General features: G+C 37.0%; 1 protein-coding gene across 1 annotated transcript in view; it reads right to left on the bottom strand.

The window, feature by feature from the left end:
- The window catches only part of CA10 (carbonic anhydrase 10), a gene marked incomplete at its 5' end in the record, with an annotated part of 205,775 nt that extends 199,358 nt beyond the window's left edge, over window positions 1-6,417 (bottom strand). The window contains one exon of the mRNA XM_053708336.1: window positions 6,318-6,417. Coding sequence (XP_053564311.1) covers window positions 6,318-6,417 — 100 coding nt within the window. The remainder of the gene's footprint in view (window positions 1-6,317) is intronic.
- Window positions 6,418-18,816: the final 12,399 nt, after the last annotated feature.

Here is an 18,816-nt window from a genome sequence, read left to right as displayed (position 1 = left end):
ATCTTTTCATATGTATTTATCCCTATGGAAATAGACTGTAAATATGTATGTGGCTGCCTCTATATACACACAAACATTGTATCATAACAAAGGCATGAATGATATGAAGTTGGCAATTTTTCTTTCTTTTTTTCTCTGAAATTTTCATTTTATTCAACAATTTTCAATAATATTTGATACAAAGTTTAAAATATTTTTAAAAAAGTTATAGAATAGAAATAAAAATACAGGAAATTAAACAAGACGTAATGAACCAAGGAACATTCATAAAATATTTAGCTTTCCTCTACTATTTAGTCTAGGACTTGATATATTTTAGGTTTTAAAGTGCTTGGGGCATCCATTAGGCTTTCAGGGTCCCCTTACTATTTTATAATCTTGTGCACCATGTGCAAAGATGCCAATATTAATAATGTAAGACTTTTCCTTTCTAATGGTTAACTGTATTGATGTATTGTACACAGGCGTCCAGTCAAGCGGGAACGCATGGGAATGGAGTTCCTGCACTATTTTTGCAGTTGGAACTAAGTTCCCTCCAGACAGAGAACAGAAACACTTCAGTAAACACTGCTGCTACTAGTGGAAGGAACTAGAGCAGAGTCTGGTTAGAGGGATAGTGAGAACCTCTAGTAATGGGCAGTAACACTTCCTAAAATACACTCAATGCAAGCCTGTCAGTGGTCCTGCTGTGTGATCAACCCACATTATGTGTAACACATGGTGCGCACATTTCTGTGTGGCTTGTTCTGGAGTTATTTAGTTCCCCTCAGCAGAAATTTTATAGGACTATTGCCCTTTAAGTGGATGAGACTGTGTGACAGAGGAGGATTCTCAGGCCCAAAGGCAACCATTAAACCCTTCATTGGTTTTTATTTGGTTTCATTAACCAAAGTGTTTAGATTATACACATATAAATACAGTGTGTAAGTGTTTGTGTATATATATATATATATATATATATATATAAAACAATATTCATTTTTTAGGGGAGGTCGAAGTCTTGGTGAGTTCCCACACTTTCTTTTGTAGGACTTGACCCCTGATTGTACACTTATATATCTGCTAATAAAGCTTGTTAATAAAAAAAAAAAAGGGATATGGCTATGTAAAACGGAATGAGCAATATACAGTGAATAATTTTAGCCCAAAAAGCATACCATCATTTTTTTTTTAATATCTACTACCACTTACTTTATTTTAGATTCAGCAATACACTGCTTCTTCAACTGTGAAATTAAAGGTGGCTGCGCTTAAAGGGATATGAAGCCCCAAATGTTTCTTTCATGATTCAGATACAATATAGAATTTTAAGCATCTTTTCAATTTACTTCTATTATATAATTTGCTTTCTCTTGGTATCCTTTGTTTTAAAGCATATCTAGGTAGGCTTGGAAGCTGGGAGCTAGCTGCTTATTTGGGGGCTGTACTTTTATGCCTCATGCCATAGGCTTAGCAATGTGTTCAGCTAGCTCCCAGTAGTGCATTGCTCTTTATTTAATAAAGGATACCAAGAGAATGAAGCAAAATTTAAAGGAGTAAATTGAAATGTTGTTTACAAATGTATGCTCTATCTGAATCATAAATGGACAAAATTGTGTTTTATGTCCTGTTAAAACGAAATTAAAGTGAGACTGTAATAATACGTTTAACCCCTTAATGACCGCAGCACTTTTCCATTTTCTGTCCTTTTGGGACCAAGGCTATTTTTACATTTTTGCGGTGTTTGTGTTTAGCTGTAATTCTCCTCTTACTCATTTACTGTACCCACACATATTATATACCGTTTTTCTCGCCATTAAATGGACTTTCTAAAGATACTATTATTTCCATCATATCTTATAATTTACTATAAAAAAAATTATAAAATATGAGGAAAAATTGAAAAAAAATACACTTTTTCTAACTTTGACCCCCAAAATCTGTTACACATCTACAACCACCAAAAAACACCCATGCTAAATAGTTTCTAAATTTTGTCCTGAGTTTAGAAATACCCAATGTTTACATGTTCTTTGCTTTTTTTGCAAGTTATAGGGCCATAAATACAAGTAGCACTTTGCTATTTCCAAACCATTTTTTTTTCAAAATTAGCGCTAGTTACATTAGAACACTAATATCTTTCAGGAATCTCTGAATATCCATTGACATGTATATATTTTTTTTTAGTAGACATCCCAAAGTATTGATCTAGGCCAATTTTGGTATATTTCATGCCACCATTTCACCGCCAAATGCGATCAAATAAAAAAAATTGTTCACTTTTTCACAAATTTTTTCACAAACTTTAGGATTCTCACTGAAATTATTTACAAACAGCTTATGCAATTATGGCACAAATGGTTGTAAATTCTTCTCTGGGATCCCCTTTGTTCAGAAATAGCAGACTTATATGGCTTTGGTGTTGCTTTTTGGTAATTAGAATGCCACTAAATGCCACTGCGCACCACACGTGTATTATGCCCAGCAGTGAAGGGGTTAATTAGGGAGCATGTAGGGAGCTTTTTGGGGTAATTTTAGCTTTAGTGTAGTGTAGTAGACAACCCCAAGTATTGATCTAGGCCCATTTTGGTATATTTCATGCCACCATTTCACCGCCAAATGCGATCAAATTAAAAAAAAACGTTAAATTTTTCACAATTTTAGGTTTCTCACTGAAATCATTTACAAACAGCTTGTGCAATTATGGCACAAATGGTTGTAAATGCTTCTCTGGGATCCCCTTTGTTCAGAAACAGCAGACATATATGGCTTTGGCGTTGCTTTTTGGTATTTAGAAGGCCGCTAAATGCCGCTGCGCATCACACGTGTATTATGGCGAGCAGTGAAGGGGTTAATTAGGTAGCTTGTAGGGAGCTTGCAGGGTTAATATCACATTTAGTGTAGAGCTCAGCCTCCCACCTGAAACATCAGACCCCTGATCCCTCCCAAACAGCTCTCTTCCCTCCCCCACCCCACAATTGTCCCCGCCATCTTAAGTACTGGCAGAAAGTCTGCCAGTACTAAAATAAGCTATATTTGTTTTTTTTTTGTGTTTTTAAAAAGCATATTTACATATGCTGCTGTGTACTATCCCCCCCTTAGCCCCCAACCTCACTGATCCCCCCCAAACAGCTCTATAACCCTCCCAATCTAACTTAATATGCGCCATCTTGGGTACTGGCAGCTGTCTGCCAGTACCCAGTTTAGAAGAAAATATGGTTTTTTTTTATTTTTATTACAATTTTCTGTAGTGTAGCTTCCCCCCACACAAAACCAACCCCCCACCCCTCCACGATCTATTTTTGTGCTTTTGCACAAACAAGATTGGGCCCTTTTTCCTAGCAATATTTTCCGTAGTGTAGCGGTTCCCACCCGCTCCCCCCCCGTGCACGCGCCCACCCGCCAACCTCCGTGCACGTGCGCGCTCCCGCGCGCCCCCTAACGGCCCCGCCTCCGATCCCACCCCCCTTGATGGCAGAAGATACACCGATGGCCGCCCACCCGCCTCCCAAGTCGGCTCCCACCCACCAACGATACCGGCCATCGATGTCCGGTGCAGGGAGGGCCACAGAGTGGCTCTCTCTGCATCGGATGGCCATGTAAAGTTATTGCAGGATGCCTCCATATCGAGGCATCACTGCAATAACCGGAAAGCAGCTGGAAGCGAGCAGGATCGCTTCCAGCTGCTTTCCACACCGAGGACGTGCAGGGTACGTCCTCAGGCATTAACTGCCTTTTTTTTGAGGACGTACCCTGCACGTCCTCGGTCATTAAGGGGTTAATTATGTGTAATAAAAAAGATAAAACAACAAATTTGCAGTATGTTTTCATTATTTATTTTTCCCCCTTTTTCTGATTTTACCATTCCTGTTAGAAGTGGAAGTTAATTATTAAAGGGTAATTCTCAGGCTAATCTTTTCTTTGAATAAATCATTAAGGGCAAGATTGCAAGTCGCGTGTTATGACTTTTTTTGTGTGCAATATGGTCTTTTCGCAATTAATTTCCATTGCGCAGCTATTACAAGTTTTGAAAAAATGATTTGCAAGCACACATTCAACATTTATGCAACAAAAATAAAAAAAAATTGTGCGGCACTTAATCCTATGATCCTATGTGCTGCCTTTTCTTCTTCATGTATTGCCTTCAAGGCGGGAAAAGCTCAACCCTATCTTTTGGCTTGCACCTCGCTACTCGCACTGAATAGGCCGTTTTGTCTTGTGGTACCTTTCATTGTCTGTGATTTGGAGGAAGTGGCCGATTTGTCTTGCTGAACCTGGAGCTTCGCTACTCCCCTTCATTCTCTTACACTCATATTAACACTGGCTAATAAAAATTATAAAAAAAAATATTGCTCAAAAAAGTTATAAGTGCTCAAAGATGGGAGATCTCGGGTGTTAGAAAAAAAGCCTACGCAGTGATTTTACATTGACATACATACACATACATAGAGAAAGAAGGATTTATATGTATAGAGATTTGTTTAACTAGGAAGATAATGACTTAGACTTTAGATTACAATCTTATGCATATAAAACAATATCTCAGAGGGATTTTCAAAGAGATATTCGCATATAGATCTCGAGATATCTAGACATATATATATAATCATATACATATCTCGCTATAAATAGATATATCAGTCCAAAAATCATCACTTTTATAGAGAAATATATATTTACAAATAAATAGAACATATTACGTTACGAAAAATTTTCGCAATATGAAATAATCACATTTTCATGTACACTTTTCGAGGAAAATGCGTCAAGGCCGTTGCGCAACTTTAATTAGGGTTTTTGTGTGTTTTTTTCTATTTGTCTTCCCCATTGACTCCTATGAGGAATATGTGGACGTGCACACGATTTGGCTGTTTGCATTACGCGGCTTAACACGCACGCAAAATAGGTTATTATTCAACTTGTAATAGCTGCGCAACCCATAAATGAGAAAAAGCCATAACGCGAGCGGTGTTTTGCAACTGATTTGCGGCTCGAATTGTAATCTTGCCCTTAGTTTTTAATGCTTTAATGACCCCTTAATATGTTGGCATTAGTATCATTGAGAATACTTAAGCGCTATTTTACAAGTGGAGAGCTCATTTATTGCGCGCTGTAAACGTGAAAATTCGCCCACTTGTAATCTAGCACTAAATGGGGAAAACGAGAATTAGTACAAGATACATGTTCCCACAACTTCTGGAAACACACAACCAGTGAATAAAAGTGCTTTTATTTTTATACTGTACAATTGGGCCTCTCTACTCTATATTATAACTCCCAAAAGCCCATATGGTCTCCTATTTAAAGTGAATAAGCTGTTAAAAAAAATGTATAATAGTTTGTTTAGATTTTAGTAAATAGTATTGAAAATGGCCAAGTGACCACACTGTTACTGTAATCACCTTACTAAATTGTCATCATGGGCAGCTACATGTGAAAGTGAAGGTCCATTTTGATGAATTAGTGCCCGTTTTTTAATAAACCTATTAAAAATAAGGGCACTTTAATTCATCAAAATTGACATTTCATTGTTTTCTTCAAAAACTTACCTTTTAATCCAGCACTTCCTCCGCCCATCGCAAGCCGTCTTTGCGGGTCCAAAATGACGAATCCGGCTTCCTCCAATCACAGTGTTGCATCAGGCCAAGATTCCCCCGGGGGGGGGGGGAATCTGTCATTGGAGGATTCCCGATTCGTCATTTCTGACGTCTGCAGAGGCTTCCGATGACCTGGGGAATCGCTGGAGCGACATTCAGGATTAAAAGGTAAGTTTTTGAAGAAAACAGTGAAATCTTAATTTTGATGAATTAAAGTGCCCTTGTTTTTAAAAGGTTTATTAAAAACCGGCCACTTATTCATCAAAATGGACCTTCACTTTAACATGTAGCTGCCCATGATGACATTTTAGTAAGGTGATTACAGTAACAGTGTGGTCACTTGGCCATTTTCAATATTATTTACTAAAATATAAGCAAACTATTATACATTTTTTTTTAACAGCTTATGTAACAGCTATCTCACATGCCATGAATTATAAGCGTAATAACAGTATATTGTGAATCTGCTAGGCCTGCTGAAAAAAACAATATATCATTTGTGTGGGTCATTCACTGAAATTTGACTTATAATAGGGTCTAAATTAAGGTAGCCAAAAAAGTTCAAAATTGACTCAGCACGAGTGTAAAAAAGGCTTAGCAACGAAATGGTTAAATAATAGTTCTGCAGTATTATTATTTCTTTTGTTTAAATAAGGTGTGATCATATTAGCTGCTCTAAAACATGTGTGCTAAAAAAAGAAATGAATGCTAATAAAAAGAACAAATCATATCATATCATACCTGGAACAAAACTGCCCTGGACGACCTCTTTATAAGCCCACCAACCTTCATGGATTTTTGGTGAATTCTGTTGTGCTGAAAAACAAACACTGGACATTAATATTATAGTACATGTTCAAATAAACAAAATGGTTTAAAGAGATTCAACACACCTTATAATAAATAAATATGGGCTAGATTGCGAGTGGAGCGGGATTTTGCGCTCCCGCGTTAACTCCGCTAGACTTTGGCTTTTTGCATGAGTCGGGTAGCGCTCGTATTACGTATTAAGTTGAAAGCAAAATGTTTTTGCTCATGTGCTAACCTGACGCGCGTAAAAAGCCAAAGTTAGAATATCGCGACCGCTTTAATATATTAACCCATAGACTTCAATAGAGCACGAAAAGTGAACTAACACCCAAGAAGTTGCGCAAACTTATTCATATTTTCTCAAGTGCGCTAACCCGACATGAAATATTAACATTTCACATTACAATCTTCTTCACATAACATATGTTCTATTTATTCTTAAATACATATTTCTATATATATGTGATGTTTTTTTGCAAAATATCTATCTATCATCATTCAATCAATCATCTATCAATCTATCTCTCTCTCTCTCTATATATATATATGCTAAAATATATATTTAAAAATACTTAGAACTTATTTCCCCTATGTGAAGAACATTGGAATGTGAAGTATTTACAGTATATACATAGTTAACACTTTATTAAAAATGAATATCGCTTAAATATGATTTTTCCTGTTTTCAGCTACATGATTGCAAAGGGCTCCAATGCATCCATGTATATATATGTATTTATGTGTTATATATATATATATATATATATATATATATATACACATATAAATACATACATACATATGTACACACCACAAACACATAAATATATATATATATATATATATATATATATATATGTGTCAGGGTATTGATGAGTGATATTTAATGGATATATATATCAACATATAATATAGGTAATATTTCAGTATTATACGAAGTGCTTTAACCATTTGTAAATGACTGAGGTGGGTGACACAAAAACCCCCATTACTAAATAAGATACACTTTACAGAGCAGGATATCTCAAATATACACACTTCAAAGGGACCTTATCACATTAGGTATTCTTAGGTTTGTACTTCCATATAAGGAGTTTCCTGCATGAAGAGTGGGTAATAGAATTAGTTCATCACAGACCCCCTGTAGTGACAGAGACAGTCTACAAGTGACCAGTTCTTTGAAGCTAGCAAGATTTCAGGATGGACAGCAAATGTAACCCTTATCATCTTAGAGTTAATTGTTGCATACTGAGTTTCAAAGAGGGTTGCCACCTTTCTTGGAAGAAAATACCAGCCATGCTAATTAACATAAATTTGCAAAAATAATTAAACCGCATAACTCAAAAACTAAAGCTGATAGGACTGATTTTAAATGCTCATTTGTTTATAACAAGTATTCATCACATTTAGAAGAAGCTTTGACAGGGGCTTTCTTTCAATATTTATTCTTTATTTTCTACATTGACATGAATCTTAAAAATACCGGTCGTGTCGGTAAAATACCGGCTGGGTGGCAACCTTATTTACAAAACCCAGACTTTATGTTAGCTTCAAATGTTTTAATATTAAAAGGGGAAGTAAAAGGTTCAGATGACATCAATTGTCCAAGTAATTTGGAAACATATTCAATCTACCAAGACTTATGCATGTGCCAGTATATATAAGTCTGAGAGAAATGCCTAATATCCTATACTAAATAAGTGTCTGATAATTAAATGAATAACTGCATTGGAGATGTTTGAAATGTTTGACAAATGATATTTAGATTGTATAAAAGGTTCTATATTCTGAAATGAACAATACCTATGTAATTTGCGCTATGAATTATATCATATAATTTATGCACTCAATATTAAATGTGGTATACACTAAATATGGACTATACTGTATTTATGTTAAACTGGAATGATGATCAAATATAGATATGGCTATATGATTAATTACATCAGACTGCTACTTACAGATTATGTATATGACATAAAATTGTACTGGAAATATTGAGTTATAACTGCTAAGTCCCCTCATAGAAATATGACTTTAAAATACATCTCTTAAAATATTATAAGTAGGAAATTGTAGTGAGACATACACTAAGGATATGTATATTATATCTATATGCATATATATACTATAGATTTAACATATGCCCATGTTTGATCTTAAAATTACATGCTCAGTTAAATTAGATGGACCATGCATTGACCAGATAATTTTAGTAAAACTATAACATTATAAATGTATTAAATGTAAATTTCTATCAAATATATATAGAGTTTAAATACAGTTAATATTTTGCCAAAAAAACTGCATTCCAGTGCCTGTTGCACCCGGTGTTTAATATGAGGTAATGCAGTCAAAAGGTTTGGTTTCTAGGCCTGCAGAAATTACCAAGGGCCAATGAGAGATAAGCTCAGACTCAAAGGGCGTACCCAGAGAAATTCTATTGGAATGATTTAAAGAACGAAGGAGGAGTTTATCATTGATATAACCTTCTACACTATGCAAAAAAAAGGACAGACTCACTTTGTAAAACAAAGATACACACCGTTTGGGCCTACTTTCTCTGAACCCTGGCTGGAAAACTCTCTTTGGGCAAGAGAGATACTCTGTGACCTGTTACCCTTGCAAAATAGTGATACCTTCACGTATGACCATAAGAAATACTGTATCTGGAATACTGAACTCTCAAATTGGTTTACTGTTAATGTATTAAGCGGTTTGATGTTGTTATATTTTTAATGTTTTGAAGCAAAGATATTCTTTATTGTTGTAGTTTAATTAAAGCTGGTATTAAAAGATGTATTTTATAGTTGCAACTCTAGTATTAAATAGACCAGTGAATTTCATATATTAAATATACTAGCGCTAAGTCAATTATTATTGAGAAAAGGGTCAGGCATTAATATTTATATATATATTTTTTTTTATTTACTGTGGTATATTTTAGAAATTGCACTAGTTCTTTTGGCTAAATTGGAATGATTTTAAACTATATTATTCAATATATTTTGAATTGATAATATATAAATCTCTTGTTATTTAATTGAAGTACATTAGATTATCTTAGTCTAAAAAAGTGAATTATATTTCTCTGGAAATCACATAATATTGTGGGAGTTAAGCTAAGATTTCATTGTGAGATTTGGACATAGGTGAGTCCAAACGTTGTTAAATAAGCTATATATATTGAATTGGTTAAATATATAATTAATGCGTGATATTTAATAGGCGATTCATTTTGAGTTAAGGTTAATTTATAGAAATATTGTGTCCATAATACTGAGGTACCAGACGATTAATGGAATATTGATTAATCTAAATATTTTATAGCGTGTTTAATATAGAATATTGTAACAACTAGACATATATTTGACCATAATCAATACCCTATTTTCTGCATAAATATAATCAATGTGTAAATAAATATTAACTGGTAAGAACTTAGGAAATATTTTAGTGTTATCGAATATTAATATCGATAATTGACAGCAATATTATTACTGCTATTAATTATTAATATTCATAATCAAACATACTAACATATATAAACATATATATATATATATATATATATATATATATATATATATATATACATATTTAGACATGAATATGTATGTATCTCTATGTTAAAGCCCTTGGCTGCCTTTTTTCCCCTAACAACTGAGACCTCATATTTTTGAAGCCTTATAACTTTTTATTGCAATTTTTTTAAAATATGTTTTATTAGATAGTGTTATTATGAGTGTAAGTGTAGTTTTAAATGTATTTTTAATGTTTTTTTTGTGCAACGTTTTAGTCGAGCTTGACAGTTAACCAGAGCTATCCCGACGCAAGTAAAATTCAATTCTGCTCGAGCGAACGCATTTAACGTTCAACTTGTAATACGCATGCTACTTCCAATGCGCAAAGAGCCGCAATAAAGCCCTTATCGCTTGTGCGCAACTGTTAGCGCGCCAGTTGTATTCTAGCCTTATATTGGTTAAAATGTAAAAAAAACAACACACCTTTTCAGCAACCTCTTGCATTGTTTCACCATTATAATTCCACAGTATTGACGCATTAAAAATCTATTTTAATCTGTTTTGAGTGTATGTTTTATATTACAGTTTTACCACATGCTCAGTTCACTTACAAACAGTCACTTTTTGACTTTATAAAAGTTACAAAATGTTGCTGTGAAATAAAAAAAAACAACTTACTTCTGACAATCATCATCAGAATTAAATTAATTAAGGGATAGGAAATTCAGAATTAAACTTGCATGATTAAGATAGAGCATCTTATTGTAAGAAATGTTTAAATTCACTTCTATTTTCAAATGTACTTTGTTCTCTTGGTATCCCTTGTTGAAATAGAAAAATGTACATATACTTCACTTCTTGGAGCTAGCTGGTGATTGGTGCCTGCACACATTTGTCTCTTGTGATTGGCTCTCTAGATATGTTCAGCTAGCTCTCAGTAGTGCATTGCTGATCCTTCAGCAAAGGATAAAAAAGGGAATGAAGCAAATTGATAGTCTAAGTAAATTGGAAAGTTGTTTAAAATTGCATGTTCTATCTAAACCCTGAAGGAAAATATTATCATATATTACTTCTGTGTTGCCTCTGCATCTTTTGCTTACATAAAGGTCCATGAAAATACCTACAATAAGTACACAAATTAGATTGTATCCTCATTTTAATTTTTGTTTGGAAAATATGTATCAGATCAAATACCCATATCTATCTATCTATCTATCTATCTATCTATCTATCATCTATCTATCGGTCTGTCTGTCTGTCGGTCTATCTATCAATGATCTAATCTATCTATCTATCTATCTATCTATCTATCTATCTATCTATCTATCTATCTATCTATCTATCTATCTATATGTCTGTCTATCTATCTATCTATCTATCTATCTATCTATCAATCTATCTATCAATCTATCTATCTATCTATCTATCTATATCTATATGTCTGTCTATCTATCTATCTATCTATCTATCTATCTATCTATCTATCTATCTATCATCTATCTATATATATGTCTGTCTATCTATCTATCTATCTATCTATCTATTTATCTATCTATCAATCTATCTAGTATATATAAGCAATGAAAATGATATGAATAATACAACTGATGTATCTGTAAGCTCTGCTTAGTTTTTATGTGGCGAGCAGTATAGCACTGGATTGCTTCTTTTGTCATTCTTCTATAACTTGAAAAAAAGAGCTGATAATGCTTTATAAACATTATAATTTAAAGTAGACATGTCAATTTGTTTCATTACAAATGCAAATTTCTTAACAAAACAGGGATATTCATCTCATTTTGACAAGACAAATATCTGAACGAATGCAGCACAAAGGGCTCGGTGTACAAAGCAGCGTAAGCTGCTCTGGAGCCTTTGCCAGGCAGGTTCGCTCATACAAGCCTGCTTCACGCAATGTAATCTAATGACCATTGTGTCTTACACTCTTCGCCACGTGGTGATTGACAGACCCTTCTCTTTCACGCAATTGATCGTGCGAGAGAATGGGCGGCCTTTACAAGCTCACTTGAGCCGCTGCCCATATGCCGCAAAGGCGAGCGGACAATTTCTTAAATTGAGAAGCTTGCCTGTTTGCCTTTTAATACATGGAGCCCAAAATTTAAAGAAAACAAAGGTATAATACCGAACTTGGCAGCTTTAATTTGTTTCCTTTAAATAATTAAAAATACTTGGAGAGCGGCACTAACCCACTCCTCTTTTTCCAAGAGCCCCAGTTGTGCTAACAGGGGGCTTAGCATGGCGGCTCCCAGGGTCTGTACTGAAGAAGAGGATTGAGTTAGCACAGATCTCTGTAGCGCTGAAGGTAAGTATTTTACACTACAGGTAAACTTTTTCATCTGTAGCAGTGGAACATGTACATTCACAAAAATGAATATAAATGTTCAACAAATTGGCAGTGTTTGTCTCCTTTTAAGGTATTTTTGGAATATTCGTAATGAAAGATTTGGCCATACTAAAAATTTCACCCATGCACATGTCTGGTTTACAGTGTCTTTATTAATATTTCACAGATAACTGTTTCTTTAAGTAGTATACTGCCAAAGTTTTTTTTTTAAATAAAGTGTTTTAAAAATTATACTGTGTAAGCAAAATCTTCATTGTTTTGCAGCCTCTGCTAAATTATTTATTATTTATGTATGGCAGCAGGGAACAGATATAAATAAACTCATTCACTGATCAATCAATAAATCAATTTCTGTGTAGACTCAGAGGTCAGGGGTCAAAATCCTGCAGCATTTTCATTTTTTTAGTTAAAATACAGAAAACGTAAGCAAAATAAATAATGAAAATACAATAACATTTGTTAAGATGCCTAATTAAAAAAAAAAATCACATTGATCTCATTATTTGTTAGGCAAGCGCATTCATTGCTTTCGTTTAACAATGAATGTTGCATATGGCCGCCGGCAGCAGCATTCGACTCCTTTTTAAAAATAGATTTCTTTGTGTAAATGTGCAACACATAAAGATCTGTAAAAATACAGATCTTTATGTGTTGCATTTTCACGAGAAGAAATCTGGCTTCAAAAAGAGATGAAAGCCGGAAAGCTGCTGCCGGCGGTCATATTCAGTCATTTGTTGTTAAGCAAAAACTATGAATGCACATGCCTATTAATGGCTTTCAGCTTGTTGCATGTAACCATTAATACACTTTACTTTACATATCAATCTCTTAGGTGTAATGTGAAAATGCCCTTTAAAAAAATGTAAAACACATACATATTCAATAATCCTATATAATAAAAGACCAAGGCCTAGATTTGGAGTTTGGCGTTAGCCGTGAAAACCAGCGTTAGAGGCTCCTAACGCTGGTTTTAGGCTACCGCCGGTATTTGGAGTCAGTGATTAAAGGGTCTAACGCTCACTTTTCAGCCGCGACTTTTCAATACCGCAGATCCCCTTACGTCAATTGCGTATCCTATCTTTTCAATGGGATCTTCCTAACTCCGGTATTTAGAGTAGTTTCTGAAGTGAGCGTTAGAGCTCTAACGACAAAACTCCAGCCGCCGGAAAAAAGCAGGAGTTAAGAGCTTTCTGGGCTAACGCCGGTTCATAAAGCTCTTAACTACTGTACCCTAAAGTACACTAACACCCATAAACTACCTATGTACCCCTAAACCGAGGTCCCCCCACATCGCCGCCACTCGATTAAATTTTTTTAACCCCTAATCTGCCGATCGCCACCTACGTTATACTTATGTACCCCTAATCTGCTGCCCCTAACCCCGCCGACCCCTGTATTACATTTATTAACCCCTAACCTGCCCCCCACAACGTCGCCGCCAGCTACTTACAATAATTAACCCCTAATCTGCCGACCGCAAAGCGCCGCCACCTACGTTATCCTTATGTACCCTAATCTGCTGCCCCTAACACCGCCGACCCCTATATTATATTTATTAACCCCTAATCTGCCCCCCTCAACGTCGCCGACACCTGCCTACACTTATTAACCCCTAATCTGCCGAGCGGACCTGAGCGCTACTATAATAAAGTTATTAACCCCTAATCCGCCTCACTAACCCTATCATAAATAGTATTAACCCCTAATCTGCCCTCCCTAACATCGCCGACACCTAACTTCAATTATTAACCCCTAATCTGACGACCGGAGCTCACCGCTACTATAATAAATGGATTAACCCCTAAAGCTAAGTCTAACCCTAACACTAACACCCCCCTAAGTTAAATATAATTTAAATCTAACGAAATTAATTAACTCTTATTAAATAAATTATTCCTATTTAAAGCTAAATACTTACCTGTAAAATACATCCTAATATAGCTACAATATAAATTATAATTATATTGTAGCTATTTTAGGATTAATATTTATTTTACAGGCAACTTGGTAATTATTTTAACCAGGTACAATAGCTATTAAATAGTTAAGAACTATTTAATAGTTACCTAGTTAAAATAATAACAAAATTACCTGTAAAATAAATCCTAACCTAAGTTATAATTAAACCTAACACTACCCTATCAATAAATTAATTAAATAAAATACCTACAATTACCTACAATTAACCTAACACTACACTATCAATAAATAAATTAAATACAATTGCTACAAATAACTACAATTACATAAACTAACTAAAGTACAAAAAATAAAAAAGAACTAAGTTACAAAAAATAAAAAAATATTTACAAACATAAGAAAAATATTACAACAATTTTAAACTAATTACACCTACTCTAAGCCCCCTAATAAAATAACAAAGACCCCCAAAATAAAAAAATGCCCTACCCTATTCTAAATTAATAGAGTTAAAAGCTCTTTTACCTTACCAGCCCTGAACAGGGCCCTTTGCGGGGCATGCCCAAAGAAGTTCAGCTCTTTTGCCTGTAAAAAAAAACATACAATACCCCCCCCAACATTACAACCCACCACCCACATACCCCTAATCTAACCCAAACCCCCCTTAAATAAACCTAACACTAAGCCCCTGAAGATCTTCCTACCTTGTCTTCACCATCCAGGTATCACCGATCCGTCCTGGCATCCGGTGCTGAAGAGGTCCAGAAGAGGCTCCAAAGTCTTCCTCCTATCCGGCAAGAAGAGGACATCCGGACCGGCAAACCTCTTCTCCAAGCGGCATCTTCGATCTTCTTCCATCCGGTGCGGAGCGGGTCCATCTTGAATCAGCCGACGCGGATCCATCCTCTTCTACCGGCGTCTCCCGACGAATGACGGTTCCTTTAAGGGACGTCATCCAAGATGGCGTCCCTCGAATTCCGATTGGCTGATAGGATTCTATCAGCCAATCGGAATTAAGGTAGGAATATTCTGATTGGCTGATGGAATCAGCCAATCAGAATCAAGTTCAATCCGATTGGCTGATCCAATCAGCCAATCAGATTGAGCTCACATTCTATTGGCTGATCGGAACAGCCAATAGAATGCAAGCTCAATCTGATTGGCTGATTGGATCAGCCAATCGGATTGAACTTGATTCTGATTGGCTGATTCCATCAGCCAATCAGAATATTCCTACCTTAATTCCGATTGGCTGATAGAATCCTATCAGCCAATCGGAATTCGAGGGACGCCATCTTGGATGACGTCCCTTAAAGGAACCGTCATTCATCGGGAGACGCCGGAAGAAGAGGATGGATCCGCGTTGGCTGATTCAAGATGGACCCGCTCCGCACCGGATGGAAGAAGATCGAAGATGCCGCTTGGAGAAGATGTTTGCCGGTCCGGATGTCCTCTTCTTGCCGGATAGGAGGAAGACTTTGGAGCCTCTTCTGGACCTCTTCAGCACTGGATGCCAGGACGGATCGGTGATACCTGGATGGTGAAGACAAGGTAGGAAGATCTTCAGGGGCTTAGTGTTAGGTTTATTTAAGGGGGGTTTGGGTTAGATTAGGGGTATGTGGGTGGTGGGTTGTACTGTTGGGGGGGGTATTGTATGTTTTTTTTTACAGGCAAAAGAGCTGAACTTCTTGGGGCATGCCCCGCAAAGGGCCCTGTTCAGGGCTGGTAAGGTAAAAGAGCTTTTAACTCTATTAATTTAGAATAGGGTAGGGCATTTTTTTTATTTTGGGGGTCTTTGTTATTTTATTAGGGGGCTTAGAGTAGGTGTAATTAGTTTAAAATTGTTGTAATATTTTTCTTATGTTTGTAAATATTTTTTTATTTTTTGTAACTTAGTTCTTTTTTATTTTTTGTACTTTAGTTAGTTTATGTAATTGTAGTTATTTGTAGAAATTGTATTTAATTTATTTATTGATAGTGTAGTGTTAGGTTAATTGTAGGTAATTGTAGGTATTTTATTTAATTAATTTATTGATAGGGTAGTGTTAGGTTTAATTATAACTTAGGTTAGGATTTATTTTACAGGTAATTTTGTTATTATTTTAACTAGGTAACTATTAAATAGTTCTTAACTATTTAATAGCTATTGTACCTGGTTAAAATAATTACAAAGTTGCCTGTAAAATAAATATTAATCCTAAAATAGCTACAATATAATTATAATTTATATTGTAGCTATATTAGGATGTATTTTACAGGTATTTAGCTTTAAATAGGAATAATTTATTTAATAAGAGTTAATTAATTTCGTTAAATTTAAATTATATTTAACTTAGGGGGGTGTTAGTGTTAGGGTTAGACTTAGCTTTAGGGGTTAATCCATTTATTATAGTAGCGGTGAGCTCCGGTCGTCAGATTAGGGGTTAATAATTGAAGTTAGGTGTCGGCGATGTTAGGGAGGGCAGATTAGGGGTTAATACTATTTATGATAGGGTTAGTGAGGCGGGTTAGGGGTTAATAACTTTATTATAGTAGCGCTCAGGTCCGCTCGGCAGATTAGGGGTTAATAAGTGTAGGCAGGTGTCGGCGACGTTGAGGGGGGCAGATTAGGGGTTAATAAATATAATATAGGGGTCGGCGGTGTTAGGGGCAGCAGATTAGGGGTACATAGGGATAACGTAGGTTGCGGCGGTGTACGGAGCGGAAGATTAGGGGTTAAAAATAATATGCAGGGGTCAGCGATAGCGGGGGCGGCAGATTAGGGGTTAATAAGTGTAAGGTTAGGGGTGTTTAGACTCGGGGTACATGTTAGGGTGTTAGGTGCAGACGTAGGAAGTGTTTCCCCATAGGAAACAATGGGGCTGCGTTAGGAGCTGAACGCTGCTTTTTTGCAGGTGTTAGGTTTTTTTACAGCTCAAACAGCCCCATTGTTTCCTATGGGAGAATCGTGCACGAGCACGTTTTTGAGGCTGGCCGCGTCCGTAAGCAACTCTGGTATCGAGAGTTGCATTTGCGGTAAAAATGCTCTACGCTCCTTTTTTGGAGCCTAACGCAGCATTTTTTTGAACTCTCGATACCAGAGTTAATTTTATGGTGCGGCCAGAAAAAAGCCAGAGGAGCGTTAACAGCCCATCTACCGCCAAACTCCAAATCTAGGCCCAAGTGTGTTTGTCCGAAGCTGTCATGCGCAGTAGAGACAGCACGAGGACAAACAAACCTGGCCTTTGAGTCCCTAGCTGATCTGCGCTCTGCTGCAGAAGTGGGCGTGGCCGGGCGTGGGCAGGGGGCGTGACCGGCATGAAGGGGGCATGGACGGATGTGAATGGCCGTGAAGGGGGCATGGCCAGATGTGAAGGGGGCATGGACGGGCGCGGTCACGCAATAGAGGGGAGAGAGATAGAGAGGGGATAGGGGAGAGAGATAGAGAGAGAGATAGAGGGGAGAGAGAGGGGGGAGAGAGAGGGGGGAGAGAGAGGGGGAGAGAGAGGGGGGAGAGAGAGGGGGGGGAGATAGGGGGGAGAGAGGGGGAGAGAGAGAGAGGGGGGAGAGAGATAGAGAGCAAAAGAGAGGGGGGGAGAGAGAGGGGGGGAAAGAGAGAGGGGAGAGAGAGAGGGGGGAGAGAGAGAGAGGGGGAGAGAGAGCAAAAGAGAGGGGGAGAGAGAGAGCAAAAGAGAGGGGGGAGAGAGCACAAAAGAGAGGGGGGAGAGAGAGCGCAAAAGAGAGGGGGGAAGAGAGAGTACAAAAGACGGGGGGAGAGAGAGAGCGCAAAAGAGAGGGGGAGAGAGAGCACAAAAGACAGGGGGAGAGAGCGCAAAAGAGAGGGGTGGAGAGAGAGCACAAAAGAGAGGGGGGAGAGAGAGCGCAAAAGAGAGGGGGGAGAGAGAGTGCAAAAAAGAGGGGGGAGGGAGAGAGCAAAAGAGAGGGGAGAGAGAGCGCAAAAGAGAGGGGGAGAGAGAGAGCGCAAAAGAGAGGGGAGAGAGAGAGAGGGGGAGAGAGAGGGGGGAGAGAGAGGGGGGAGAGATAGAGAAGGGAGAGAGAGAGAGAGAGAGAGAGAGAGGGGAGGGGGAGAGAGAGGGGGGAGAGAGAGAGAGAGCGAGCAAAAGAGAGTTGCCAGACATTGGGCTCCATATATTAAGCAGTGAATGCTTATGCAAGCCTGCTTACCACAATGTATATGACTGCTTTTTCTTAACCTCTCCACCACCTCTGAGGAGGCATAGATAACCAACCCCAAATGCATTTTTTCAGGTTGATTGGCAGGCCCTGCTCTTGTGGTTGTGTGACAGCATGGAAATTCTTGTTCAATAGTACATGCTTGCCACAAAGAATGGAGGACAGGTTCCCAAGTCAGGTAACGTGTCCATCTGCAGATTAGTACATTGAACCCATTAAATTAAAATACAGTGGGCACTGTGTTTATCACATGGTAAAATTTTCATTCAAAAAGAATTGATGTGAACCAGATGCAAAATGGAAGCTGATATCGATTTATAAAAATGTTTTGCCTTAAAGTTAACATACTATTGTAAACTTGGCATTAATGGGAAATTAATGTTTGAGAGTTTAAAAGGACAGTAAAGTCAAAATTAAACTTTTATGATTCACCTTAGATCTGCTATCA

Source organism: Bombina bombina, chromosome 1 (genome assembly GCF_027579735.1).
Source record: "Bombina bombina isolate aBomBom1 chromosome 1, aBomBom1.pri, whole genome shotgun sequence".
Classification (NCBI taxonomy): domain Eukaryota; kingdom Metazoa; phylum Chordata; class Amphibia; order Anura; family Bombinatoridae; genus Bombina; species Bombina bombina.
The sequence above is the reverse complement of the archived record's forward strand: the minus strand, read 5'-3'. Positions and strand labels throughout refer to the sequence as shown.